Raw genomic sequence first — 27,201 nt, 5'->3', positions numbered from 1 at the left:
AGTCTTTTATTATGTGTGTTTTGCCTGTGAGACAGAATTCAGGGCATACCGTACTATTTTCTTCCTAGAATTCTAAATGATTGACTGCCATCCAGTGGACAGGATGAAAAATGATCTAGTAAATCCCAAGAAAAAGGAGACACATTCAGACAATGCAATAATCAATTTATTTGCTGCATGCAATCATAGTATTACAGCGTATTTTGGACCCAAAAAAAGCTTTAATAAAAAAAAATGTAAAAGTAGCGATATTATTCCAGGAAATAAACTTCATTCTCATGCTATTCTTCTTTTTCAAATAGATTTAAAATTGCAAATGTGTGCCCATCTTACCCTAAGTTAATATATTATTGATTAAAAAACCCCAGAAAAAATAAAGCACATCAGATAAAAAGGAGGTATAAAATGATGCAACAGAATAATATGGAATGCAGTTCTACCTTGGGAATCTGACATCAGCCTCATGCATTGGCTGAAGCAAAAGCAGTTCATATATATATTTATATACAGTGACAAAAGTGCTACAGTGGTTTATGCTAACTGGTGCTTTTTAAATAGCTAAAATAGTACCCTCTACCCACATGAGTACAGTGAAAGAATCACACAGTCTATATTATAAATGCTATAATCTCTGTTTGATGGCTGTTCTTTCCGTTCTTTGCTAGTTATCTTTGAGTTACTTTTTTGTTGTTGTTTTACCTGATTATAGATGTTTTAAACACACAACACATAACAGTTTTTAATCAACACATTATGTCAGAAAAATGTCAAAAAGATATTAGAAATAAAAAAGAAAATTAAAAACAAGAAATCATATAATACAGATGTAATAAAAACGCTATCACTGCATAGTCTTAGTTTGTTTAAGGCATGGGGAAAATGTTTAATAGTGATCCAACAAAATACACAGAAGAGTAAAACCAGTGCAAAATTTTAAAATTTATCATTGCCCTTTCAAACACTCAGTTCCATGATCCAAAAGGTAAAATACACCAGAAGACATCTAACCTCAAAGCCATGATGTAGTACTTAGAGAAATGATTGGACATGCACCTGAAATTGCACCTGAAATTTGCAATTATACCAATTATACCTCACCAGCATTGTCCAGTTAAAAAAGTACAGTGTAAGCTATTCCAGTGTTGGTGGACATATTGTCAGTAAAAGACTTTTGTTCCTCTGCCACATCCTAAAAGCAACAGTGGATCATCATGTTTGTTTCCAGTGATTTGTTCTAGTTTCCAGTTTTATTCTACACAAATATCTTCCAGTGATTTTGCACAAGACTTGGCTCAGGGGTCTCATTTCATATTTCCACTACACCTTTCTATAAGGAGCAACTTCAGCGTAGCCAAATGCATAAACATTTTATAATGAGTCATTCAGTGTTATAACTCCAAACACTGTTTAATTTATTTTTTCCATAAAGATGAAGTGGACAGTGTAGATGCCAGTAGCAGCCTCAACATGAAGCTCCACTGTGGAGATTAAGGATTTACCAGTGTTCTCTAACTGAGGTATATTCAATACCGAAGGCATATATATTTATGGCTTATGCTATAGCTGGAAGACATTTTGATCAAATGTAAAGATAACCATATATTTTTGGATATTGCTTGGATCATGAGCATTACAGTATTTAGTGTGTCATATTGCAGCCTCCATAATTACTGGCAGCCCTGCTAAAAATAATGTGTAAAAATATAGAAATCTTTCTTGCAGTTCTGTAATCTCACACAATTCTTAAAAAAACATTTACTCAGCTCCAAAAATAATGTGTTAAGAAATAATACCTTTTAATGAAATCACCAATGGAGACTGCAGCAAGTCTGCTATAATTAATTAACTAAATTGAACTCTACTTGGCGAGCTAATCAGAAGGTTTAGGAACTATAACTTTAAGAAATTACTTTTTGTTTTCAGCATAACATCACAAGGAGCCCCATTGCTCCTGGTCACTCCATAAAATACAAAAAACAAGAGAACATCTCTCCCCCGTATTGATCATCTATTTATAGAGAAATAATAATAAACAAATTAAAACAACTTAAGCTGCAATCAAAAAGGCTAAATGAGAATACATTATCTCGCTACCCCCCCCACAGAAGCAAGATGGTAAAGGGCATAAAATATATCCCAAATAAAATCTCCGTAGCAACAACAAATCAGTAACACATGATAAATATTTGTAAAGCCACATAATGCCCACTGTTTAGTGTGACAACAGATCTACACTGTTGTTTGCCTGGTCATCTTCCCAAGGCCGTGTTCGAGTGCACATCAACATAAACTGTCCGAATTTCCAGAATGTTTTGAGTAAAATTCAGTGGCTCCTGTGAAAACTGATAATGGATCATCATTGGTACTTTCAGTAGTTTAATGATCCAAAACAGCACCTGAATGCAATTGCATGTGGGATGAATTTAATGTGGAATGTAATGTGGAAGTTTAGACTAAGTAAAAATATGATGCAAAGAGTAACGCTTAAAGGTCCCTCTGTCTGTAATTGGTTCACACATTGCCATGAATACATCTTTTGGCATGAGAGTTTCTTTCAGTCTGAATCACACACATTTCACTCCAGAGCAATCACAACTGAAGCTATTTTCCGGATTTTTACACATTTTGAATGAAGGGTGCCAACAACAATGGAGGGTGCTGTACTCCAGTGATCACAGGAATCAGGAATCACTTACTAAAAATTAATTTGGTACAGATTGCAGTTGGAACAGTGGTAAATTTTGTTCATCATGAAAATCTTTAAAATTATATACAGTAATAAGGAAAGATCATTCTATCATACAGTCTGCATCCAGAACCACAAACAGGAAATACATGATGAAGTGTGAAGAAACAGGCACACATCAACTTCCTCTTCACACACAGCTGCTTTGAATCAGAAAATGGTAGTCAGAGTGCAATGGGATTTTTTCTTCTGTGGCACAACTCACTTCTCCCTGTCAACAAAAAAATGAACAAATATATTAAAATCAACACAATCATAGAAAATCAAACTTATTCCACAAGATTTAGAAAATTGAGCGAGTCAGATGACAATTTTAGTATCTGAGTGAGTCCCTTATTTTTCTAGGTCAGGTTTACTCACAGAGTGAGAGACACGGAAGTGATAGGTGACGTCTTGGAAAGACGAAACGGGTACTGACCAGAGGTGATGAGTCCCCTTAGAAACAAGCAGAGATTTTATCCATGACACAAATAAGTAATGTATGCTGTGAAAATATAAATTGTTTATATAAGCAATACTGATAACGTTTGGTCAGATATACCTTTGTAGATGTACTCTGTCCACTATAGAGCTCTGACTCTGTGTGGTTGGGACATAAACGTCCTTTGGTGGCTCCACATTGTTTCACCCATACACTATTTCTTGACCTAAAAAAATAATAATTTCATTATATTCATTACCAATTACAGTGCTCTATAATATAGTATAGAAACTACAGGCCTTTAAATAAGAACATTAGCATGCATGCATGTATCTTCTAGTCAAAGAGAGAAAGACAACAAAAAAAGGTTAATGATGGTAAACAAAATCAAAATCACGTTAATAAAATCAACCAAAAACAGAACAAAAAAATAAATAAAAGTACATTTTGTTAAACTAAAATGTGAAAGAGCAGTGGGGCAAAAATGGCCAGTACTAAACTTAACATTACCAGAAAAATTGCTCCGCTCAATATGAACCTAGTAATGAAGATGTTTTTTTGTTTTCTTTTACTTTTTTTACTTGTTGTAGCAGATACCTCTGAAATTAGGGTTTTAATGAGCTGAAAACACCATGATAAAATAAAATTTAGTAAGTTATCATAATAGCATAACAAGGTTTACACTTTTATCACTTGAGAAATGCCTGTCCTTGAAGCTGTCATTAGTAACTCAAAAGTCAGAAATCTTACTGTTACAATTGTATTTGGAAGATATAACAAATGATAAAAATAAGTGCAAAATCTTATTTAAGAGATTTTAATCTCCTAGAAAATAAGGCAAGGAAAAAATATCTGGAAACACAAAATAATGAGATCATGACATTTTAAGACCTAATAGAAACCCTGCAACTATGATTAAACACAATGACATCATTTGTGTTATAGTGCACCCATGCTATACTTACATCATGTGTAGTGTAATTTGTGGTATGGAATGATTTTTTTGTCCCCTAAGTGATAGAGTGTAACTGCGGAGGGACACAAAACACGCATTAATAAGAGATATTGAAAGTCATAGCAAAAATATTTATATATGTCCACCAATAACCAAGAATTATTATTCTTCTAATTTCAGACCTGCAGCTTTTTGCTGACTCACAACTTTGTGAGGTGATTTCTTGGTTTGTCTCCACAATGTGAACACTTTTTAGAGATGGAGCTGTCACTGTTCCTGTGATGGAAAAGCAAAATGTATTGTTCTCTAAGCCAGACTTATACCGTCATACATTAAATACACAATCTTGACTTTGTGGTCATTAAACCCAATGCTTCATATTATTTGTGCACTGCCTGCTAATGTGTAGAGAAGTGTCATGGCTGGGTTGTGGTCATGCAGGTACCTTTAGCATGCAGGCTGCGTTGTCTCCGTGGTGCTGGCTGTTGACCTGGAGGCAAACGGTTGGTGGTTCCCACTCCCTCTGCATCTGGGGACACAGGTCTCTTGGACTTGGCAAAGTACATGGGTGCTGATGTGTGGCTGAGACGGTTCCTGTTGTGGCCATCTTTGTCCATTTGCCTGGACTTGGCCTTTTTAACGATGGCGCCAGGAGTGGGAACTGGGATGCTCAAACCTTGAGAGGACAGATAATTCATCTGTACAGTGAGCATGTCTGCTGTGTAATATGAGTACATGATATGTTAATTCTTCTCACCAGATGTGGATTGGTTACTACTCAATGTCAGAGTGGTTGCTGATTGGTTGTTCACAGCTGTAGTTGAACAGCAAGCTATTGACGTTTACCATAAAAGGGAAAAAAAACAACATGATTGAGCTTAATTCATTAAGCTGAATAATTTCACAATCAAATTGAAGTCGATAGTACCTGGTGCAGGTGTGGTAGAGACTGAAGTTAAAGGATTCTTGTGGGATGATTCCAGTGCAACTCTTGACCTGCACCAATCAGAAACATACTTTAATGCATTCCAGTGATTTATATTATGACCATATGTGGTACATAATCTCATTTCACACAAAACAGAAACAGCTGAGCAATTTAAGTTAGGAATGACAGAGCTCAAGGAAACTTAAGTTGTAGAAAAGCTGGCAGTGTACCATGTGCAGACAGGCGGACAGACATTTATAGTAGCAGTGAAGATAGGCATCCATGAGATGTAGAGAACACAAGAAGAAACATAGCTACAGGAAACAGAGACATAGTTAACAGAATCATTTTAAAAGTAGAAATGGAGAGATGTGGTAAGCTTGTCTCTGAATCTGAAAAGTGCATACCCATCTTTCTCTGTGATGGCTCCTCTATGGTGAAGAGTAAGAACGTAAAGGACTGACATCGAAATGACGCTGCAAACAAACAAGCAAACAGGCGAGACATAATCAAACCAGATGTATGCATAACAACTTTCATGTACTCCCATTACTGCACCTGGAACCCTGCGTACAAACCTGAAGGCCATGACAATAAGAAGAGCCAGGATGATTCCCTGTATGAATCTCTGACTGATGCAGCCCTGATCAAGAGGTGAGCTCTGGAACAGGCAGATTAAACACAATAACATCTGTACAAACTGCAGTTCACCAATATTTAGGTAGTTTTGCAAAGCAATGTATAACTTAAAAACTATAATTCAGTCACACACCTTGCTCCCAGGTTTGACTGTTTTTTTCTTGAGTGGACCACTTCCTGTTCTGCTAAAATAACTTCCCGACTGGCTATAAAGACACACAAAAAATAGTTTTCATAGAGCACATGGCACATTTTAGATGGACCTATGCCTCAAAATAAAAAGGGATTTGTGCTTCTTCTCACCTCACTGTGCTGCCGCTCACTGTGCTCTTCATGCTGTCAAGGCGCCGCAGCTTGGCCAGTTTGCGGCTCCAACGCTCAAGCTCGTCTATGCGAGTCTCCAGGTTGTCCGTCAACTTGCAGAGCTCCTTCACAGCTCCAACATTCTCCATAAAGATACGCTCCTTCAAAAACAACAGGACATAATCAGTGCCAAAAATATATAGAAGTTCTGCTTGTTTGAAAATGTATTTCTGTCCTTACCTTATTGACAACTAAGAGGTTGGGAATAGTTTCTCCATTGGCACAAATGACATCACCTCCTTCCTTAACAGCTTCAGGAAGGATCTGCTGAACTTCCTGAGCAATGACACCTGTATGGAGAGAAGTAGAAGCATAAAGAGCATCAAGAAGATGTGACAACATGTAGATGATGAAAAATGCACAGACATATACTGTATTACACATCGTACTAGGAAGATAAAGCTGCAGAAGCAGAAATAATTTGTGAAATCATTACCTGTATCTGCCGTGTTCTCTATGCCCACAGTCGCAGCAAACTCAGGTTTGTATTGGTAATGAACCAGCCTCATCTGAGAAATCCGTTTCAAATTGTCTGTGGTGTTAACCTAATGAAAGATAGCAGCACTGTATGAATACAAAAAGTATGATGCAGAAAGGAGCTTTATATGAGAAGTGTTAAAACACTGTTTGAAATACAGAAAAAAACACAATGCAGTTACACCATATAATATAACAGGCATGATGTTTTAAATGGTGAACTTTTCATTTTTTATTTGATATCAGAATAGGTAACGAAGCAAAGATAACAGCTAAAAAATACTAGGAAAATTATGTAATGCTAAAGAAAACAGAAGAAAGTTTCACAACTTGATAGGTGAAAGGTCGGCAAAATGTGTAATAGTCCCCCCCAACCCCCCCCACACACTCATCCTGACCTCCTGGACATTTTCTTTTGCTCTAATGTCTGATGGATGGACAAGGGATCCCATGACTTTGACGTTGCCGTGCACAACGAGAGCCTCATCTGGACGGTCTGTACTAATGCCGACTCTGCCGTGGTGGTACACAGAGTCTGCCAGCTGCCCACGCTGCCACAGAACCTCGTTATCACTTTCAAATTGGCCTGGGTTGGATGCCTGTCGCAAAAAAATCAAAGGAAGAGGTACACTGGGAATCAGATTCACATATTAAAAAATAGCAATGTGGTACACATTGGAAGTAAAACACATATTTGGAATATTGTGCTTACAGTCATGGTAAAAAAAAGTATGTCCATCTTACATTTTGTAAGAACAATCTGGCCTTTACTGTGTCCTGAAGACATTTAAATCTAGCCTTAAATGTGTAAACCCCAGTACAATATATATTTTATCTTATATATTAAGAAAAATATGAAAAGAAGAAACACTGGAAAACCTACAGCTCAGAAATCATAGCTTCATATAAAACCCCAGTAATTAAATGAGATTTTTATTACCATGGTTGTGCTTGCTTTATATGCACTTTTGATTATCACAGCTACACATTTTTACATAATAAAAATCTTATTTTAACATCACAATGATAAAAGCAAAATCTCCAAAACAAGTAAATGCTCTTGTTACAAAAAAGACACATTATGTTTCTCTATCTCATGCAGTTATGATAAATATTGTATAATAAATACAACAAACATTGCTGTCCAGCAAAAAGCTTTTGTTTGAAAATTTTAGATTTCATGTTTTAAAGGGCAAATGTTAAGCTACTTCAGACTCAGGAAATCTATGAATTTCAATTGACCTTTCTATTGTTTTTAACAGCAATCCACTTTTTAAACCTTGTTTTTGGAGCCACTTCTCTAAAAGTAGCTAATTCTTGTGATTCACAGTTTTCACAGTTTTTCAGAGAAATATAAGTGTCTGTGTAAATCAAACAAGAATGCTGATCAGAATCGGAGCAGAAATTATATTTACCATGATTTCTAGTTTTTGTAAATTATAATTTAGGCCATGAGTGGTTATTCACCACCTTGGCAAACTAGCCTGGGCTTTCCACAGACCACTTTTAAATTTGGGATGTGGTGCTGGTTTGTTAGATCTCAAAAAAAAAATTTTTTTCAGATTTTCGTCTTCTCACTTGATAAATCACAATTAGTCTTTGCCTTTCTGAGCTCATAGTCAAGCTAGAGACATTGTTGTTGCTATTTAGACAATTTCTTCCCAGATTTTGGACATATAAATTAATATAGCAATTCAAGCTACGAGTCTGAACATAATTGTTGTAAGAAGTGGTGATAAATGTCCTTTAAGATGAATTAAAGGACAAAGGACCATGAGAATTTAAAATAGTGCTTAAGAATACGCAACCGCATAAATGTTTTAGATTTAAATTTTTGTTACCACCAGCTTTTTATATACTTATATTTGAAACTGTACTCCATCTCTTTGTTCATGCCATTATTTGTTGCATCACTGCTGACATAGTCAACCTTCAAAGTTTGCAGCCTGTAATTTGGACATACCCTGCGTCAACAGCAACACGTTTTGCTCCTAAAATAGAGAAATTCTCTGAATTCTCTTTTTACAGGACAGCAACATCATGTATTCGTTCATCATTTGAGTTCTGGGGAACAATTTTCTTTTCAAAAAGTAAAGGTAAGAACATTCAGACAGGTTAAAGGAATGGAGAGCATGAGGTTAGAAAGGGCCAAGGAGCTGATCAATAGAAAAGTTTCACATTCACACGGGATATGATTGCTGTAAGAAGGAAACAGACATGGCCAGACGTTACCCTGACGATGATCCTCTCAGACACATGTGCAGCCACAGTGTAGCTCTGACTGTGGGACTGTGCATGCAGGGCCACTACCAGCATGAAATACCTGCAAAGATTAATGCAGTCAAAAACAAGAGACTCCTAAGGGTCATAAATGTGTCCAAATATTTCAAATTTATGCAGCACACTTTTTCTACCTCTGATCAGGATTCGGTTTGCCCTTCTTCCTCATGTTATTTGCTGTGGTCTCGCTGAAGTGGAGTCGTCCTACTGTAACTTTGGTGACCTGCTCAGGGGGCAACGTGACCCTGGCACACAAAGACAAATATAATGATGGCATGATTGAGCTCATGATTGTTTCAAAGTGATTTAAGGTGCATGGACTTACAGCACTGGCTTGAAAGGCCTCTTGCTGCGGTCAGACTGTGACTGTTCCACATTGATCGATTGATTCATGGCTTCCACCTGCCGGCAAAGAACAAAAATTGAGTACTTAATAAATACACACCCTTACACCCAGTGTCAAATTAAAGGTGTGAGTATTTTTTCCATATCATTATTCCTTAAAGACATTCATAAATCTACAATTTATAGAATATGTAACGTAATAAATGTCAGGTTGTCCATCATCTAAGGACCTAATCAAGCCAAGTTGGTACCATACATACATCTGAAATTATGCTTTGACTGTCCAGCATGTTTCCTTCACCTTCACTCCATGTAGTTTGAGATAAAAGCAGTCTATGGGCTGCAGGCCTTCATTCGTCTTGATATATTTAGGGTCTCCAAGCATCCCGATATACACTGTGACCTGGAAGTGGTTCTTCTTCTGGCATACAAAGGCATCATCAGCCAAGGAGAAGTTGAAGCCTTTGTCAGCATCAACGCGGTAGGTTGGCATCGGTCTAAACAGGGAAGAAGAAAATCTGCTGAATTTACAGGTAATTTTCACAGAATGTACTTGTTACTTTTTTGTAATTAAGTTGCACCTTAGTAGGTTAAAGGTGACTTTCTTTTTATTATTTTATGTAAATCTATATGTTACTTTCAGTAAAATAAAAAGTTACTTTCCAAGAATTTATGAATTATGTTTCCAGAAAATGTTAATTATTTTCTTTCAGCTTAAGTAAATCATTCTTTAATATTGATTTTTTTTAAAAGTACTAATTTCCGTGACAGATTTTCTTTCATTTTATTAACAATTATTAACATATTATAAGTGAAAAATCTGCCAGTGGAACTAGTATTTTTATCAGTATTAATGAATTATTGACTTGAAACGAGCTCCTAAAGCTTAAGAGTTTGTTTTGTCTTATTTCAAGTGTACTAAAATACTTGCACTAGAAACTAGACCAAAAATGCTTTTCTATTTTTCCCGTGTAGGAAAATATAGGTTTCATTATACAAGTTCAGAAAAACTGAGCTGTACAGCCAGAAAAATCACAAGCTATCAACAAAATTTTATATTTTTAAGCATTAACATGGCTATTCATCTGTATCCTTCTGCTAATTGGAGGTCACCTCAGATTAAACGTTCCCTTAAAATTTTGCAATTTTGGAAAAGTCACTCCCGTATATTTTCATAATTTAAGCATTGTGTGCTTAGAGCTTCAATGCTCAACCAGGTGGTTTTGATAACATATCTCAAAGGTCCTGGGAGTTCATTCCAACCTCCCTCCCTATCTTGTTTGGCACTGCAAAAGCACAAAGAGGTGCAATACATTTTTTTCCCCCTTTATCCTCATCGACGGTGTCTGTCTAAATTGAAACCCTGCTCTTGTTCACTCCCCCATATACCTCACTGCGCAGGAATGTTGTGGAAAGCCATTACTTTTCCACTCCTGTCGTGCATTTTGTTGAACTATACCAGTAACCAATTAAATCATAGTTCATTTTTGACTCTATAAAATTCATGAATCTCTTTTTGCTTCTGCACAATATAGCAAAGATGAATTCCACGCACAGGTCCTTGCCGTTGGCATCATAGAGGGGTGTCCATTTGTTCTGCTGGTGAGGTTGCCACTTGATGCACTGATAGTTTGGGTCCAGGTAGGAGTTGTCTGCGTCCTGCATTAAACCTGTGACAAACAGGTTTAAAACAGCTGACTTTAACGTGTTGAAGCTTCATGTAATAAACGTTCTGTTCTGTAAATCTGTGTTAAGAGTTAGTGAGAGCTGGTGAGTGTGAGGTAGAGGAGGTGAGGGAGGGAGGGAGGGAGGGAAGAAAGACGCCTGCCTACCTGGTTCTTGTTTGATGATACCTGTGAGGATTTGGGAATTCAAGGTGCTGTTGGGAGATTCAGAGTGCTTCCTCTTCTTGGTTTGATGAACAGAGATGCTGCTGCAAAAACAAAATCAGAACTGATTGTGTCTGATGTTTCAATACACACTGGCGAAGACAACCCTATCCACTGACTCACTCTTGCCCCTGAGGATGCTGCAGCAGCTGATGGAGCATCTGTGTCTGCTGCATCTCCCCAACCCCACTAGTTGCTGGGCCGATATGATACTGCGAGATCATGGGCTCTGGCTTTAGGTACATGTCTCGATGCATGCCAGGATAGTGACCGTGTGGTGGGAGAGGCGGCGTTGGAGTCATCTGGCACATATTCTCTGGAGTCATGGTTCTGATCATGTGAGGATCTAAACCAAAGATTTGAGAATGCAAGCACACTATTTAAAAGGCAAAATTTAATCTAATTGTTGAAAAAAGGTGAGATTAATAAAACAATGAAACAATATATTTGGCTGCAAAGTCGGTGTCTAGTTTAATTAAAATAAAATAAACCAACATTAGGCTTGGCGTTTGAATTCCCATTTTCTAAAGCAAAAAGCGAGCTACTCACCATTCACCTGTTGAGGGGAATATGGCTCAGAGCTGGAGTCTGGTGGGGACTCAGGAAGAGTCCTAGCAGCAAAGGATCAAAGAAGGAAAGAAAAATAATGGGAATGAATTTAAAGCTTATAACACAGGCATGCTAATCTCTAGAAATGTTAAATCTATTTAAATATCCAGCATTAACCACTTCATCTTAGTTGTGCTTTTTCTTGTTCTGCACTTTCTCACAACCAGAAAGGTCAGACTTTCTGTTTCTGAGGATATAAGTGGACTCTTTATCTCTGTTATCAGTCCTCCCTCTCATCTTGACTAACACTTTAAATTACTAAAGTAACATTGATAATGCACTTGTTGAAGAGTTGGGTTTTGGCTGTAATGGTGAAGTAAGAGTATTGTATTATATATTATTAATCAAAATCCCAATTATTAGCAACCTGGTACAGCTGTGGCATAATATGAAAACATTTAATTTTGTTATATTAATTCTGTAAATGAAAACATACCCTCTTTCCCACCAACAAAACACGTGCAACTTAAGAATACAATTTTTTTTAATTGATTTTAAAATTTTCTTAAGTTGATCAGAGTTTAAACAACTGTTTACTAAATGATCCATGGTATTATATTTCTTTGATATATAAGTTGTAAAAGTGGCCAAATGCCATTTTTAGAAAAATGTGAAAGACAAGAGAACATGATATTCAAGAAAGGTAAATACATGTTGAAATCATGAGATGGCTGCAACTAAAGCATGCCTAAAATGACTATTATTTATCAGAGCATAAAGCAAAATGAAAATCTACTGTTAGAGAAATGCAGCAAAGAATGGCGTCATCAGAGGTATCACAATAAACACTTGCTAGTTCATTACTGTTCACTTAGTCGAACAATGTCTGTGTTTCTGTGTTTGATGAAGGCTGTCTGGTTGAATGATCAGGTGGAATTAAACAATGAAACACAGAAGTAAATCAGCAACAAACTTAACAAAATACAAACATGTAGATCCTTAATATCTATAATATCTAATAGAATAACATGGTCTTGTATTCTCATGAAAATGTATATCTTCAGTTTAGTTTGTTTTACATTGATAAAGTCAGCAAAAACAACGGGTTTGTGTGATTGGTTGTTGGCCTTCTTTGATAATTCCACCTTTTTTCAGTCTCACCGTGGTAAGACATCAACAGGTTTTGAAAGGGAACGGTTTCATTTGATTAAATTTGATATGATGAAATATACAGAAAAAATAGAATTAGGCTAAAAATACATTCTTTAAAGCAGTGGTCCCAAACCCTGGTCCTCAGGGACTGTTGTCCTGCATGTTTTTGATGAGTCTGGACTCCAGAACAGCTGATTTATATGATTGCATTACCTCCTTTGCATTCCTGCATATGCTATAGAAGTCAGTTCATCACCTATTCATTTAACCCAGGTGTGCAGCAGCAGGGAAACACCTAAAACATGCAGGGCAGTAGGACCTGACAACCAGGGTTGGGGACCACTGCTTTAAAGGGTATTCAGGCTCTACATTCATTTTTTTTTTTTTAAGAAACTAAGTAAAGTAATTCAAATAACTAATTACTTTCGAAGATAAGCAATCAGTAAAGTAATTGGATTGCTTTTTTGGGGAAATAATCAGTAATTAAAGTAAATAATTACCATTTCCAAATAACTTAACCAACCTTCTGATAATAAATTCCCAGTTTTTTCCTGAACTACTGTGCTCACCCTGGAGCGTAATGGCCCCGGTGCTCTGGCTTGACGTGAGCCTGGTGCTGCTGATGCTGCTGCTGTTGTCCCAGGCAGGGGTAACCGTGTCGGAGCCCTAGAGATGGACCCTGGGGGTAGGCGTTCTGACAACTAGGGGGCCCGGCTGGAGGGGCTCCTTGGCGCAGAGGAATAGGGGGACTCACACCACACACCAATCCTCCAGAGGAGGACACTCCTGCCTGAGGAGATGAATAATTTGGTCCTGGGGTGCTGTGGACCTCTGAGAAACAGCTGGGAGGGAGAAAAAAGAAAAAGAAAGAAGGGATTAGCCTTATCAGAAAAAACAAATTCCTTTGTAACAACATGGTTTGCTTTGGTTGGTGCATGTTGTTTTGACGTTGCTGGGTTAGTCTGGAGTCCCTACTGACATGTCAGTGCTATCGTCCTCCTTGCTGATGTACTCTTCCAGGATACTGGTGTCGATGTTGGCTGGCTCCAGAGAACTGGTAATATCATGACCTGTGGAGAAGGGAGGGTTGGGAACGTGAAGAGAGAAGATGGAGAGCATCTGGGGATTAGCAACAGGAATCTATCAGCCGATCCACACAATGCCACAACTGCTCAGTCCAAGTGTTGCAACAATTCCCTGACAGATTTATCCCACAAATGTCTTTGTAAAAACTCTGTTGATTTCAAGGTGTAAAATGTGATAATGAGACATGATGACATTATCTTGAACACTTAATGATGATGTTGTGAAATGGAGGGTTGTGATTGGCTCACAGGAAATGTAGAGATTAAGGTTTCAGATGTGACAAAGAGTCAAAGGATGTGGACATAGTGATGATTCAGTCTCCACCATTGTTACACAAACTGTTTTGTACTGAAGCCATATTTGTTCTACTTGAAAAAATCTGAGCTAAATTAACCCTGTATTCCCAAAGGTATCATTTTTGACATCCTAACAGATGATTATATCTTCAACAAAGGTAGTATTTTCCTGCTGTATCTGAGATATATGCATTTCTTTGGGGGAGGCTTCTATTCATTTCCCCCTAATGAGCAAAGAAAAGTCAAGCAGTCATAGTATAAGGGAAGAATATGTTAAAAATGTTTTTAAACGTAGCTTAGGGCAATATTCCACCCCTTGCGCCATATTCTTAGCACTCACTTTCACATGTGAGACACATATGCAGAGAGAACTCATATGTTTGGCTTTTTTAATTTCCCAGTGGAATATTTTAACTACAACCTGTAATTGGTAACTCTGGGTAGGAAATGGGTAACCACATGGAATTGAATTTAGTTTCATAAGCTTCATGACTAAAGATAACTAAACTATCAAAAAAAATATCAAAGAAAGTGAGAAATCCAAGGCCTGTTTAAAAATATTTCCAAATAGTTCTGACTACTATTTATTGTATTCATATTTAAAGTATTAACTAGTCAATTGACTAATTGTTTCTATAAATATATAGAAAATGTTACAAATAATTCTACACAAAAGTATTTCCAAAATCCAACCCAATCTTTCCCCCAGGGTCATTTTCAGCCTTTGATAGGCAAAGCCTTGCAAATCCCAAACACATGACCTCACTTAGTCTTGAAAACACAGACGTAGAATGAACACCTGCTTTGAATACATCTCTTATAGAGATAATCACCATCAGTTCAAATATTATAATTAAAAAGTAAATATTTTTTTAAAAACCTCTAAGATATTTTCCCAAATGTCAGATTGTGCAAACAGAACAAATGAAAAAAAATGGACTTGCTATAAGTGGATGGGTGGGACACCCCACTCTTTTAAAGCCCAAACACCACCCCCATAAATACACACACACACATACGCCCCCACACGCGCGCGCACACACGCGCATTCACTCCTCCTCCAATAGATTAGGAAGGTCCTCAGCTAGAAACTGGGGAATGTGAGGAATTTTTGTGTTAGCATTAGAAAATATTTCACCTTTTCCCTTTTCTCCATCCATTTCTAACTGCCATCAAAACACAACACAAATGTTTCTCCATGCTGCTAGAGTCACAGCTCCTATAATATTTTATTACTGAGTTCTACTGTTTGCAACAAAGGTGACTAATGTGTTATATCATCCAGGAAAAATGGCCCCATTTGAGAACATTTCCAGTGAACAGTCATATCTCATATCTTTCAACCAGAAAAACCCACAAACTTGAGCTCTTGTCTCAGACTAATTAAATTAGATTTAAGATTTAAAGTTATAAATCCTTGTGTTGCCATTTTGATGACAAAAAACAATCTTGCTTCTCAGACAATAAACAGCTGGTAAATGTCTGTTGATGCATGTTAGTAAAAAAAAAAAAAAGAAGGAAAAAAGGCAGGATGGTTCTTTTTAAATAGGATCCAGATGTGCACCCCACCCAAAGAGGCAGTAAATTTAAGCTGGCAGGACTGATAACAGAAAATAGGGAGATATGGGGAAAGAGGAGGGAAGATTGATGGGGCCCAAGGAAGGCTTGGGGCATGAAAAGAGAGGAAAAAGGTATGATGTTCAAGGTTGGGAAGACTTTACAAACAAAGGAAAGTGAGGGGAAAAAAAATAGACTTAACACTGTAGTCCAAGAAACGTGTTCAAAATAAGATGGCATTGAAAACTAATAATAGGGTTTATAATTTTTTTATTGGAATGACTAGTTAGTATTCATGCAATCCATCACCATGATTAAGTGTCAAAGGTGTAAATATAGACATGTTCCAAATTGTATTTAAAATTAGACCTCTGACACACTGGTTCTCATCTTGCCATGTTGATGTGTCTAAAAAACAAAGTGTGAAGCCAAAATGTGCATTTTGCAAAACAGTAAGCCCTGTCACTGGCTGTTTAACAGCATCAAGGATTGCAAAGGGACTTTTCCCCCACCTGTTGCTGAGCACTGTTGGTCAGCTAGCTCAGTGTTTCCCAACCCTGGTCCTCAAGGCACTCTGTCCTACATGTTTTAGAGGTTTCCCTGCTTTAATGTGCCTGATTCAACTGATTGCAGCTCAACAAACGCCTGTTAATCAGGCATCAATTGAAATCAGCTGGACTAAAGCAAGGAAATACCTAAAACATGCGACTCAGATAAAGGCAGCTGTTTGGAATATTTACAGTTACTGCAAAAGATAAAGAAGGAAAAGGCTTAAAAGCTTTTTTAATTCTATAGTTAGCAAGGTTTCATGAGTATGACCACCAAATTCACTCGCTAATAATATCCCTTTGCCTTATTGGTGGAACTCGATAAAGATCAGAATGGCAAAATTACATAGCATTTTTAAGGACCCGAAAACTGCTATTAAATTCATTGAGTTATTATTCTACATTTTGCTAAAATTTATGAATTAAACAATGATAATAAATTTTATAGGAAATATTTTTGTTGCAGTTATAACCAATATATTATTTCATTTAGGTGGAAAAACTGTTGGTTTTACCTTCAAAGAAAAAAACAAACTTAGATACTGCAGATATTAAGACAACTACCAAGGTTTCATTATGGGAAAATGAAACTCAAGATTTTCATATAACTGGAGCATGTTCAGCATATGTTAAAAAGTCATTCATTTAACCTTTATTTAACCAGAATAAAGCCCCTTGAGATGAAAGACCTCATCTACAAGAATGTCTTGACAACATAGTTAAACACTTCGGATGAAGAGAGTAAAAAATAAAGACATGACCAAGTAGATTTCTTTTGTTGTGGCAGCAGCATCTTATTTCTTCCCTACACTTAATAATAACCTAAAATAAAAAAATACAACTCAACATTCCATTCAGAATCTATTAGCAACCTTAATTGGCAAAAGTAAAAAATAATCTGAAAACAGATCGGACTGTCATTCTTTTGAAGCTACTTCATGCATTTGGCATGCTGAGTTGAGTAAATATTCCTCAGTGTTTACAGAACCTCTGCACATCATAGCATAAAATTATGAAATGTTATTATTGCATAACTGGTGCAAAATTTGAGTCATACAGCAACAGAAAGTGACAGCAAAGCATTAAGAACAACAGACATAAGTGACTCCTATTATCGTTGACCCCTTGAGCACCTGGCTCGACACTCAAAGGTCTGATACCCAGTGATCCTTTTTGAGCCATTGTTGTTCTGAGGTATTGATAGTTTAAATAAAACAATCTGTGGCTGAAGTCCAGTAATCCGTTCTGTCTTAGTACGACTCAGCATGACGTGTCCTGTTTGTGTCAAAGATCCCATTTGACACACAAATGCTCCAAAACGTCAAGGTTTTTGATAAAAGAGCTGAAAAACAAATTATTTACCAAGGGAATTTAAACCTACTCACTGTTTTTTTTTATTTCGTAAAATAACATAAATCTTGAAGAAATCACCTCACTATGGAAAAAACATGAATTCTACTCATCTAGTTGTAAATGTTATTGTGGTAGATCACTGCTCTTTTGTAAGAATGGGATACTCCAAAAAAAATAAAAAACAAATTCTCACAGTTGAAACTGTGAAAATGTACAGTTTCACAGTAAACATATGAATTATATTTAATTGGTATTGTGTTATTTTGTTGTCTAATTTTTTGTGATGTAGCTTTTTACGACAAAGAACAGTAATGCTTTATAATGTCACACCAAAGCAAAAAAACAAAAGATTCTTCTGTTTACATGCTTATTTTGACCAATAATGGTAATTAAAGGAGCCAATGTCAATGTCATTTGGTTTAGAGAGAAGATTGACAGAAACGTAGATCAAGCATGTGTAACGGGCAAATTACTGAATCATCTTAACTGGCTGTGGACTGAATGTGTAGATTTCCCTGTCCTCTATGTTTTTCTCTGTCCAGCTGTGTCCAGGGGAGAACAGTGAAATGCTTGTCAGCCTGACTTCGATACAGACGTGCCTTTGGAAAGATTAAGGGTTGTGTGAGCATACGCGTGCCGGGGTGAACACGCATTTGTTTGTTTTTACGTGCGTGTGTGTGTTATGCCACCATTTCAATGGCTTGGTTGTCACACAGAGGACAGAGTGTGTGAGTTCCGATTAAAGATGAATATGATTCAGGAAAATGCGGTTTTATTTTGAGTAAGAACATATTCGTCCAGTTTCAGACATGAGTAGAGAACATAATAATACACTGTGTTTCCTAAGGTAATCTTTGAATTTCATATAATGCATAGAGTGAGTTCTTATTTTTATTTATCATGCCATAAATTGCATTTTCATGAGTGCATTCATGAGTGGCATAAGCTTTTAAGGAGAACTTTGAACATACCATAGCTGTTTTTTACATGTTGACCTTGAGCCAAGCATCATTAAGTGATCCGCCATTCAGTGGTAAACAAATGTAAGATAATTTTAGCTTCTTTTGCAGGAAAGGATTTCCCTTAATTGTGGGGAATTGTGACTTTTGTGTGTATAAGAACTGGAGCATAAATATCTGTCTAGGCAAGCGCCTGTTACTGACAGTATGTTTGTCTCTTCCCACTCTTTAAAATTAACTACATAAACACCGTAACAGCTTAAACAAATTATTTTTCTTGTTTATGCTGGTTTCTGTAACCTCAAGCCTTGTCTTACTGTGCATAGCCTGCTGTAGGCAGGGAGAGCAATGGAGTGATTTACAGATACAACAGAGTAAAGGAGCCCTGGAGTGAATAAGAGCTGGCCATAATTTAAAAACTTTGTCTAAATGGACATATTTTCCATAAAAATGTTGGGCTTATTTTACTTTCTGACAACTAAGTCACAGAATGACAGCAAGTCAGGCAGGATTGCAGACAAATTTAAATGCAGTCAACAAAGAGAACAGAAGAAAAATTAAACAGGTGTAAATCTGTAAAGGACAGGTTATCGAAGCTACATGATAATATATTAAGTTGCTAATTAACCCATAACTTCAAGCTTTTATGTATCTTTCATAACTTTATTGCATGTAAAGTGATAAATAATCAAGAACCATATTTTGTTTTGTGTGCAAATTTAGATTTGAAAGTTCAGTTAATAAACTATAAGCATGAACTGATTCAATTTTAGTCTGAGTAATCTTAAAGAAGCAGTGACTAACTTTTTTACATATTTGTTAAAACTGTCACTATATTCTGACAGTATAACATGAGACAGATAACCTGTAAAAAAAAATCGAGCTCTTCTGTTTCTGGTCCCACTGCCATCTGCATAAATCCACAGCTCCCAGTCAGAAACAACCAATCAAGGAGGATGTCCTAGCACTGTCAATCACCCTGGTGTATGCACTGCTTATAACCTCTGCCTTTCTCTCCCCTGCTCTGTCCTTGAGATTGAACCTACATGACATTAACTCCTCTTAACCAAAAGTAAAAAAAAATCAAAGGAATTTTTTTTCTTGAACACAAAGTCTAAATGTTTCATTTGCCGCACTATTACCTAGAGATCTTTAAAATAACGTAAATGACATTCCAGGATAAACAAAAAAGGACTTAATCTACTTTACCAACCTGTTTTCACAAAAGAAAATTAAATGCAGACCTTGAATGAATTTTTCTCTTTTTCTGAAGACGAGCTGGCAGATTTTTTTAATAAATGGAAAAGATCTGACTACAATGAATAACAATCTTAGTTAATCCTCCAGCGATCTTGGCTGAACATCCATAAAATAGATGGAAAAAGCTGAATAAATAACATTCACACAGCACATACAGTATTATGCAATTGTTGACAAAGGGAAGAACTTAAGAGGATATCAAATCAAATGTTTGAAAGCTCTTAAATTGGTTTGTTGATTAATATACAGGCATTTTTAGATTTTTCTATTTAAGACTAACCTGCCAAAATCTGTCAACATAGACAAATAAGACCGCAAGCAACCTTCACAGCTGATCTGGAAAATGCAGCTCAATTTAGAAACATGCATACTGTGTCTACAGCATTCCGTCAAGTACACACATACTAAAGCAAAAATTACAGAAGATGTTCCAAATCATCGCCAATGCTAATGTCTTGCATATTTTCTCATGACAGAGTTGCTCAGAAAACTGAGGCATATCACTTTGACACATTAACAAAAACATAAAGCCACTCATCAAGTCTAAGAAACCACATCTACAGAAGCAGAGCAGACAGAGCAGCACAGGGTACCTGGACGAAGCCAAAGCATGATGACGTTCTTCTGCTGACAACACCTGAAACAGAAGATGAGAGAAACAATTCCTGTCTATCTTTTACATGTTTCTCCCATCGGCCGCAAAGACTTTAGAACAAAGTCTTGAGAGTCGCAGAACAGTGTAAAAAAAGTGTGTGTGTGTGTGTGTGTGTTTTGTGTGCTAAAAACACTATGTGTATGTGTGAAATAGAGTGTTTTAATGAGGATTAGTTCCCAGTCATGGGAAAGGGCTGTACCAGGCTACCACACACAGCCCTTGTCGCATACAAGCACTGGCCGCACCGGTGGCCCTGGCTCAGAGAGATTACAACAGAAATCAGGCTGGGACCTGGACGCAGAGAGGAGCTGTGTAAAATGTGAGGCTGAGTGCCAATGGCTGAAATTCTCAATACTGAGAAAAAAAAGGAGGAGGAACTAAACAAGATATAATCAGAGACAACGTAAAGGAACATTTAGGAAATTAGGAAGAAAAGATGTTCTGGTACAGATCCGAGTTGTTTCTGGTTTCACAACAATGATACGGGGCACTGCAAGACGACAGTGGTTACTGTTCAAAAGATGCAACAAAATGAAAAATAGTCATTAAAATTTTCTGGCAGGACTTTACATCATTGAAAATGAATGTGGAAACAAAAATAAATTAATCAGTGAAGTAATTTACTTTTACAAGTTTAACAATGTACGCAGGGAGCGGGGTGGCTTGCAGCACATTGCTTAGTACTTCAAGCCTGTCTGCAAGCTCAGAAACAATGCTTCCCTCTAACAGTAACTTTCTGATGAACCCATAAATCAGAGAACTCAGCTAAACTTTGTCAACCTTATTGCAGGATTTCCATGATGAGTCGTAGCATTTACACCCATTATTCAGAGCTACTGTGGGAGTAGAGCAGCAGGAATTTTCATAAAATTACTCAGATGGCGACAACTGAGTAATGGAAGAACAGGTTTACTGCTGTCCCATCAGCTTGTATAGTACAGGAAATACAGATTAACAAAATGTTTTAATGTGTTTATGGTGATCAGTCATAATGACGTTGCACATGAAACAATTTAAGGGCATCCAGTGTATATTAAAGATTAAATCTCAACCAGAGAAAGAACAATTGTTCTCTCAAAGTTGGGGATCAGTCCCTGCCTCAAGTCTCAGGGAGTGAAGATAGAGCAGGAGATGAATTTAAGGATCGAGGCCTTGTCTGTACCAAAAAGGTAATATTCATTTACCTGTGTGAGAAATAGATCATAACCAAAAGAAAGAGTGAGTGAAATGAGTTTACTCAGGATGGCTGAACTTAGAGGTTCAGTGAGGGGAAAGCTTCTCTGCATTGAAAGAAGTCAATTAAGAAGTTTCGCTGATATGATAAGGAGACCTGATGAGTGCCTCCCTTTAAAAGTAGTTGGGAACATCCCATTGAGAGGAATCCCCGGGACAGAACTCGCTGAGGACATAGTTCCTGCTCATCAAAAACATCTGCATCCATCATAATTAGTGTTTTTGAAAGCGTGCCCTCATAAAGCCAATTTTGTGTATTTTAAGTGAAAATTCATCTCTTATGAAATCTACATAAAAACTACATTACATCTTCTCTTTTAATCAAATCTTTGGTGACGTTATGACTATTTGCAGACAGCTGTGACTCCAGTCTCTGTGGGCGCACACACCATCTTTGTGCGAGGGACTGGTTGCTATCGAAGTGAGTCAGAGAGGAGAAGGTCAAGTTTCAAGGGGGATCTGTGGTTTTCTCCTTTCTCCACCCTGAGTCTGCACTATCTCACCTCCTCACCCTGTCTGGTCACTGTCACTCTAATGGAGTCAGAGAGAGTCGGAGCGAGAGGCCTAAGACCACGAAGAGTAACACCAGTCTCACCTCATCGTGTTTTAACAGCCACCAGGACTATGCCAGGAATGTACATTAATGTGCACACATATATATTTCACTAAACCCCTTAAAACACACTTTACCAGTACCCAAATCAATCATATTGCTGCATGTCTGAGTGTTTTTCTCTACGGCGCTGTTTTAACTGATCAGCTATAAAAGAGCATTTTTTGACGCCCATATAAAGTTGATTCAATAAAATCCTGAGCTCAGGATTAAAACAAGGAAAACAAGCACCTAATGTGTACCTCTCATGAACAAGTTGACATTTTAAACCAAGCGAGGGTGGCTGAAATAAAGCCAAAGAAAGAACATCTCTCTTACTCCCAAAGCAAGAATGTAAACACACTAAATTCCTGTCAGAACAGTGAGGAACCATTTGACAGTCATGGACGGCTGTGTATATTTCAGTAGATGTTTAGAGCATACAATAATAAAGCGTCAAAATTTCCTCACAGATCTCTTCTTGGGGTGTGATTGTGTTTATGCACACCTGACATCTGAAACACTTAAAAAAAATAAAAACTTAATCAGTAAAGTGGGTGTTCTGTATTTTAACAAGAAGGGAACAGTTAATCGCACGGTGTATTGTGGACTGACACCACGTTTAAATGACTTTAAAAGTATTCATGCTCTATAGGAAGCTTATAGCATGAATAAGTAAAAATAGACAGAAGAAAGTGATCATATCAAAAATACTCTGCAGATAAAAACAACAAAACTATGCTTTTTATAAAGAATATTAATTTGGGGCTTGAAATGTAGACATTCCCACCTTGTCACCAAGAACCAGTATAGCACATACCATGCTGCTGCTTAGGGTCCCCAGTCCTGCATGGTGACCCCAAGCAAGGCAAGGTAAGGCGATTTTATTTTTAATAGCATATTTTTTGCATTTACAAATTCTTTTACTGTAAAGCACTATGTGGTTTTGTAACTTATGAAAGTTGCTATATAAATGAAATTCAGTTACATACAGCAACAAATCAATTCAAAGTGCTTTACATCATAAGAAAGAAATAAATCAACAAAGAAAACAAAAGCATTATATTATATTGCCGGCGCAAAGTAAGGAAAGACGATGACAGATTGAGAAACAGACAACATTTTATGAACTTAGTGTTTCAACATTTTTGCAGTTTTCTGGAAGCTTAACAACTGAATGCTGAATGACACAGAGTAGAAATGGACCAGAAGATCTCAGCCATCTGGAAGGTTGATATGTCAACAAACCGTTAATGTATTTTGGTTCTAATCATTTGGTGACTTATAAACTAACAAAAGTATTTTAAGGTTCATTCTCTGAGCTTCAGGAATCCTATTTAAGAACTTCAGAACTGGGACGATGCGCTCTACTTTTCTAGTTTGAGTGAGAATGCCAGCAGCAGCTTCACGGATCAGCTGCAGCTGTCTGATTGACTTTTTAGGTAAACCTGTGAAGACACCGCTGCAGTCATAAATTTGACTAAAAATAAATGCGAGGATAAGTTACTCAAGATCTTGCTGGGACATCAGTCCTTATATCCTGGAAATGTTCTTCATGTAATAGAAAGCTGACTTTGCAATTGTCTTTATGTGACTCTGAAAGTTCAGGTCTGAGTCCATCAATATAGTAGATTTCAGGCATCACTAATCTCTAATTATAATAGCTCAAGCTGTGTGCTCACTCTTGGTTGTTACTCTTAATTCAAAATTCAAAAAATCAAATTAAAAAAATACTTTATTGATCCCAAAGTTAATGTTGTTGTAACATTAATTTAGATTCTTCAAAGAGCTACTGTAGATGATGATGGCTGTTGGCAGGAAAGATCTCTTGTATTACAACGAATCTGAAGAAGCCTCTGACTGAGAATACTCTGTTTTCTCTAGGCAGACTCATGAAGAGAGTGGTCTGGGTCGTCCATTATTAAGGTCCTAAAATAATTACTTCAGTTTTCTTTCTATTCAGCTGGAGAACGTTATGCCATATCCACGTATTGACTTGCATCTGCTCTGTGCTTGAATGGCTTCATAGTCACTTGGTAGCTCTGTGTCATTTGTGTAGTTAAGATAATTATTCTCATCAGTTGTTGTAATCTGAGTTAGCGGGGGGCTTCTATATTAAATAAGAAGGGTCCCCAGTATGGGACCCTGGGGTACTCGGCATTTGTCTGCTCCCATGAAAAGTCTTAAAGTAGGACTCAAACTGTCGCAGACCGCAATAGCATCTGACCTCTCAAACAGAATGTGTCTTAAACTAAAAACATCCTTTTTTTGTTTTTACATTGGCTTCGAAGTCCAGTGAAGTTTGAGTCCCATTAAGTCCTTTATCCTCTGGGGTCTTCTTGTTTTACCCAGTTATTAGTTAGTTTTATGTTTTATGTTTTTGCTAGCGCTGACAATCAATTTAAAAAATCATCTGATTATTCACACCCTAGACATCCCTATTTAAAACATCCTGTATTAATAAAATTGACATTAAATTGACATTTTGCTGGAGTAATGTTTCATCTGCAATGTAGCTGCAAACTAAATGTAAACTGGTTCCTCTTTCCTGAATTTACTAAGCTCATGGCTCATCACTGTACTCTAGACCTGACTGACAGACCGAAGAGGTAATTCAGAGAAATAACCTTTTCTGCACTATTTAACTACTGTGATTTATTTAATAAATAATGTGAATTAAAATTGGGGCCCCAAATCAAACTCTGCTCAGGGTCGCATAAAATCTCAAGCCGGCTCTGGTCCAACAGAGCACTTACAAAACACACTATTTATCTTGACTTAAATTCCTACACCCTTTTAGCCCCACCTTCCTCCACCTAATCCCCCTCCTTCAGGATTCCTACTTTTCTCCTCAATCTGTTACCCATCAGCAGCACTTTTTCTCCCCGCACCAGTTAACATTTCTGAATTCCCCTTGTTTTCAGCAGGGAATGAGAAATCTTTAAAGCAACAAATCAGAGCACACAGACTGTTGAAAATAAATCACAGATGATATCTGATGATGAGAACAACACGTCTTGTCCCTGACATTTGTTAATTTTGGATTTCTTTTTCATTTCTGCTGTTTTTGCTGCCCATGAACTCACACTAAGAAGAGCTGACTGCCCAAACCAGAACCAAAATATATTTTACTCCTTAAAGGACAAGATGAAGGAATGGTGAGACTAAAGAATTATGCACAGTACTCTTTGAGCAAATGATGTAATTATGAAACTAGGTATATTTAAAATGTGCTATTTAGATAATGATGTATGTTCTCAAAAGTTAAAGGTACATCACCTAAAATGTCTAAACAAAGGTATTATGTTGTGTTAAATAAATCTCAAATAATTTAGATGTTATTGGATCATCTATCTATCTATCTATCTATCTATCTATCTATCTATCTATCTATCTATCTATCTATCTATCTATCTATCTATCTATCTATCTATCTATCTATCTATCTATCTGGAAAAACATTTTTTTCTCATTAATTGATTGTGACAATGTTATTTATTGTCAACTGTTAAAGTGCATATTTCTATTTACAAAGAGGAATTTGCCTAAAAACAAAAATGTTACAACCTTATGGCCAAAGGTTTGCAAATAAGTTTGGGTGAGGACTTTCTTTAAATTTTGCAACGTCCCTGCCGCAAAAAATAGAAAAAGTGTTATTTTTTTAACTTTTTTTCATGAAGTCAAGTCATTTATAAGTCAGAACTCTTAGAAATAAAAAAATTAGTATTGTTTCGACAGTGGCTCTTGCGTAAAAGGTTAATGAGATGATTAGAAAACATCTTACCTTCGAAAAATCTTTGTAAAGCCTCTGTTTCATCTACCACGTCCATCCTAGCGGGTCCAACATAAAACCTCCATCAAATTCTCCCCTTTTCCGAACGACACCGATTCGGATTTGGGGGGAACTTTCACATATACATTACGAAATCCCGATTTTATTTAACTTCACTTCTTCGCACAAATGCCGGTTTAAATGCGCTGAAGTTTTTTCGGCTTTAGCAAAACAGCGTGGCACCAATCTAAAGGGCCAATTTTAAAGTTTCAAAATTCCCTTGTGGTTCGAAGTATAGGCCTATACGTGACGGGATAAAACTTTAAAACTAAAACAAAACAAAGAGCGCTCCACATGAGGACAACGTTAAAAAAAGTCGCCTCAACAGCGCAAATTCAGTTCTCATAAACTTCATAAAAATCTGTGACGTAGGCTACTTTCTTAAAACGTATGTCTCCTATAAAAGAAGGAATAAAACTCTACTTTGTCTAAGATTCAAAAACAAAAGCGTGAAAATGAGTTTAAAGTAGATTCCGGGAGTCTGTGAGGCGAGTTGTGTCCCTTCTGCGCCTCTCCCTCCCAGACAGGGTGTGTGCTGCAGGGAGAGTCGGAGGAGAGGAGCTGAGGCAGGTGAGGGATGTCCGATAGCCTGCTGCTGCTGCTGCTGCTGCTGCTGGAAAAATATATCTAGGGGGGGGAAGTTTTGAAAGTTTATGAAAAGTCACCATAGTGTCCACTTATTTTATGTAGGCTATAAATTCAAAAAATCTTCATGGTTTCGGAGATTCTGCTTCTGTGATTTTCCACACGACAGCAATTATTTGACCATGATCTGATGATTCATTTCTCAAACTGTGGGGATAATAAAACATAAACCGTAGTTAAACATCACAATAATATTGAAAACAGGGGAGAAAGCTTTAATCCATTGCCAGTTTGTGAATGCTGGTAATTTTGAGGTCCAACGCAAAAAAAAATAAAAAGAGCAAATTTTGAATTTTAATTTAGCTGTTTTATATGAAGGGAACAGATATGGGAAAACAGTTTATCATGGGGAAAAAAATTAACGAAAGATTTTACAAACAACAAAGGTTGGCTGTAAGTACAATTATTTCAAAGACAAATGAATCAGGGCAATTTTTGTCA

The 27,201-nt window shown here is 36.9% G+C and overlaps 1 protein-coding gene across 4 annotated transcripts; it reads right to left on the bottom strand.

Annotated features, from left to right (window-relative positions):
* Positions 1–148: 148 nt before the first annotated feature.
* On the bottom strand, positions 149–26,680 carry myrf (myelin regulatory factor). 4 transcript variants are annotated; one of them, XM_023325704.1, is made up of 27 exons: positions 26,068–26,680; positions 13,724–13,814; positions 13,314–13,586; positions 11,593–11,654; positions 11,167–11,389; positions 10,987–11,087; positions 10,710–10,824; positions 9,456–9,651; positions 9,135–9,211; positions 8,944–9,054; positions 8,747–8,852; positions 6,928–7,128; positions 6,489–6,597; positions 6,233–6,342; positions 5,993–6,153; positions 5,823–5,895; positions 5,629–5,711; positions 5,458–5,526; positions 5,281–5,364; positions 5,051–5,118; positions 4,880–4,954; positions 4,568–4,798; positions 4,305–4,398; positions 4,133–4,195; positions 3,288–3,393; positions 3,107–3,181; positions 149–2,957 (listed from the first exon to the last, which is right to left on the bottom strand). In XM_023325704.1, exons 1-27 carry the CDS (start codon positions 26,111–26,113, stop codon positions 2,877–2,879), a joined length of 3,084 nt encoding a protein of 1,027 aa, XP_023181472.1. In that variant the 5' UTR covers positions 26,114–26,680; the 3' UTR covers positions 149–2,876. The 4 variants fall into 4 exon arrangements, with proteins under 4 accessions (XP_023181472.1, XP_023181488.1, XP_023181483.1 ...); XM_023325720.1 differs by having other exon boundaries at positions 11,008–11,087; XM_023325715.1 differs by having other exon boundaries at positions 8,762–8,852; positions 10,987–11,084.
* Positions 26,681–27,201: the final 521 nt, after the last annotated feature.

This window comes from Xiphophorus maculatus, chromosome 2, assembly GCF_002775205.1.
Source record: "Xiphophorus maculatus strain JP 163 A chromosome 2, X_maculatus-5.0-male, whole genome shotgun sequence".
Lineage (NCBI taxonomy): Eukaryota > Metazoa > Chordata > Actinopteri > Cyprinodontiformes > Poeciliidae > Xiphophorus > Xiphophorus maculatus.
Note: the sequence above shows the minus strand (reverse complement) of the source record. Positions and strands in the feature narration are given on the sequence as shown.

Bases quoted from the DNA above. Each gene is read 5' to 3' on its own strand.
- myrf (XM_023325704.1), bottom strand. From the start codon at position 26,113: ATGGACGTGGTAGATGAAACAGAGGCTTTACAAAGATTTTTCGAAG. The intron at 5,365-5,457 runs GTATGCACTTTT...TGTTTCCTGTAG, and splicing joins GCCATCACAGAGAAAGATGG to CTATGTTTCTTCTTGTGTTC. The intron at 4,196-4,304 runs GTCTGAAATTAG...GTCCCTCCGCAG, and splicing joins GAGTCAGCAAAAAGCTGCAG to TTACACTCTATCACTTAGGG.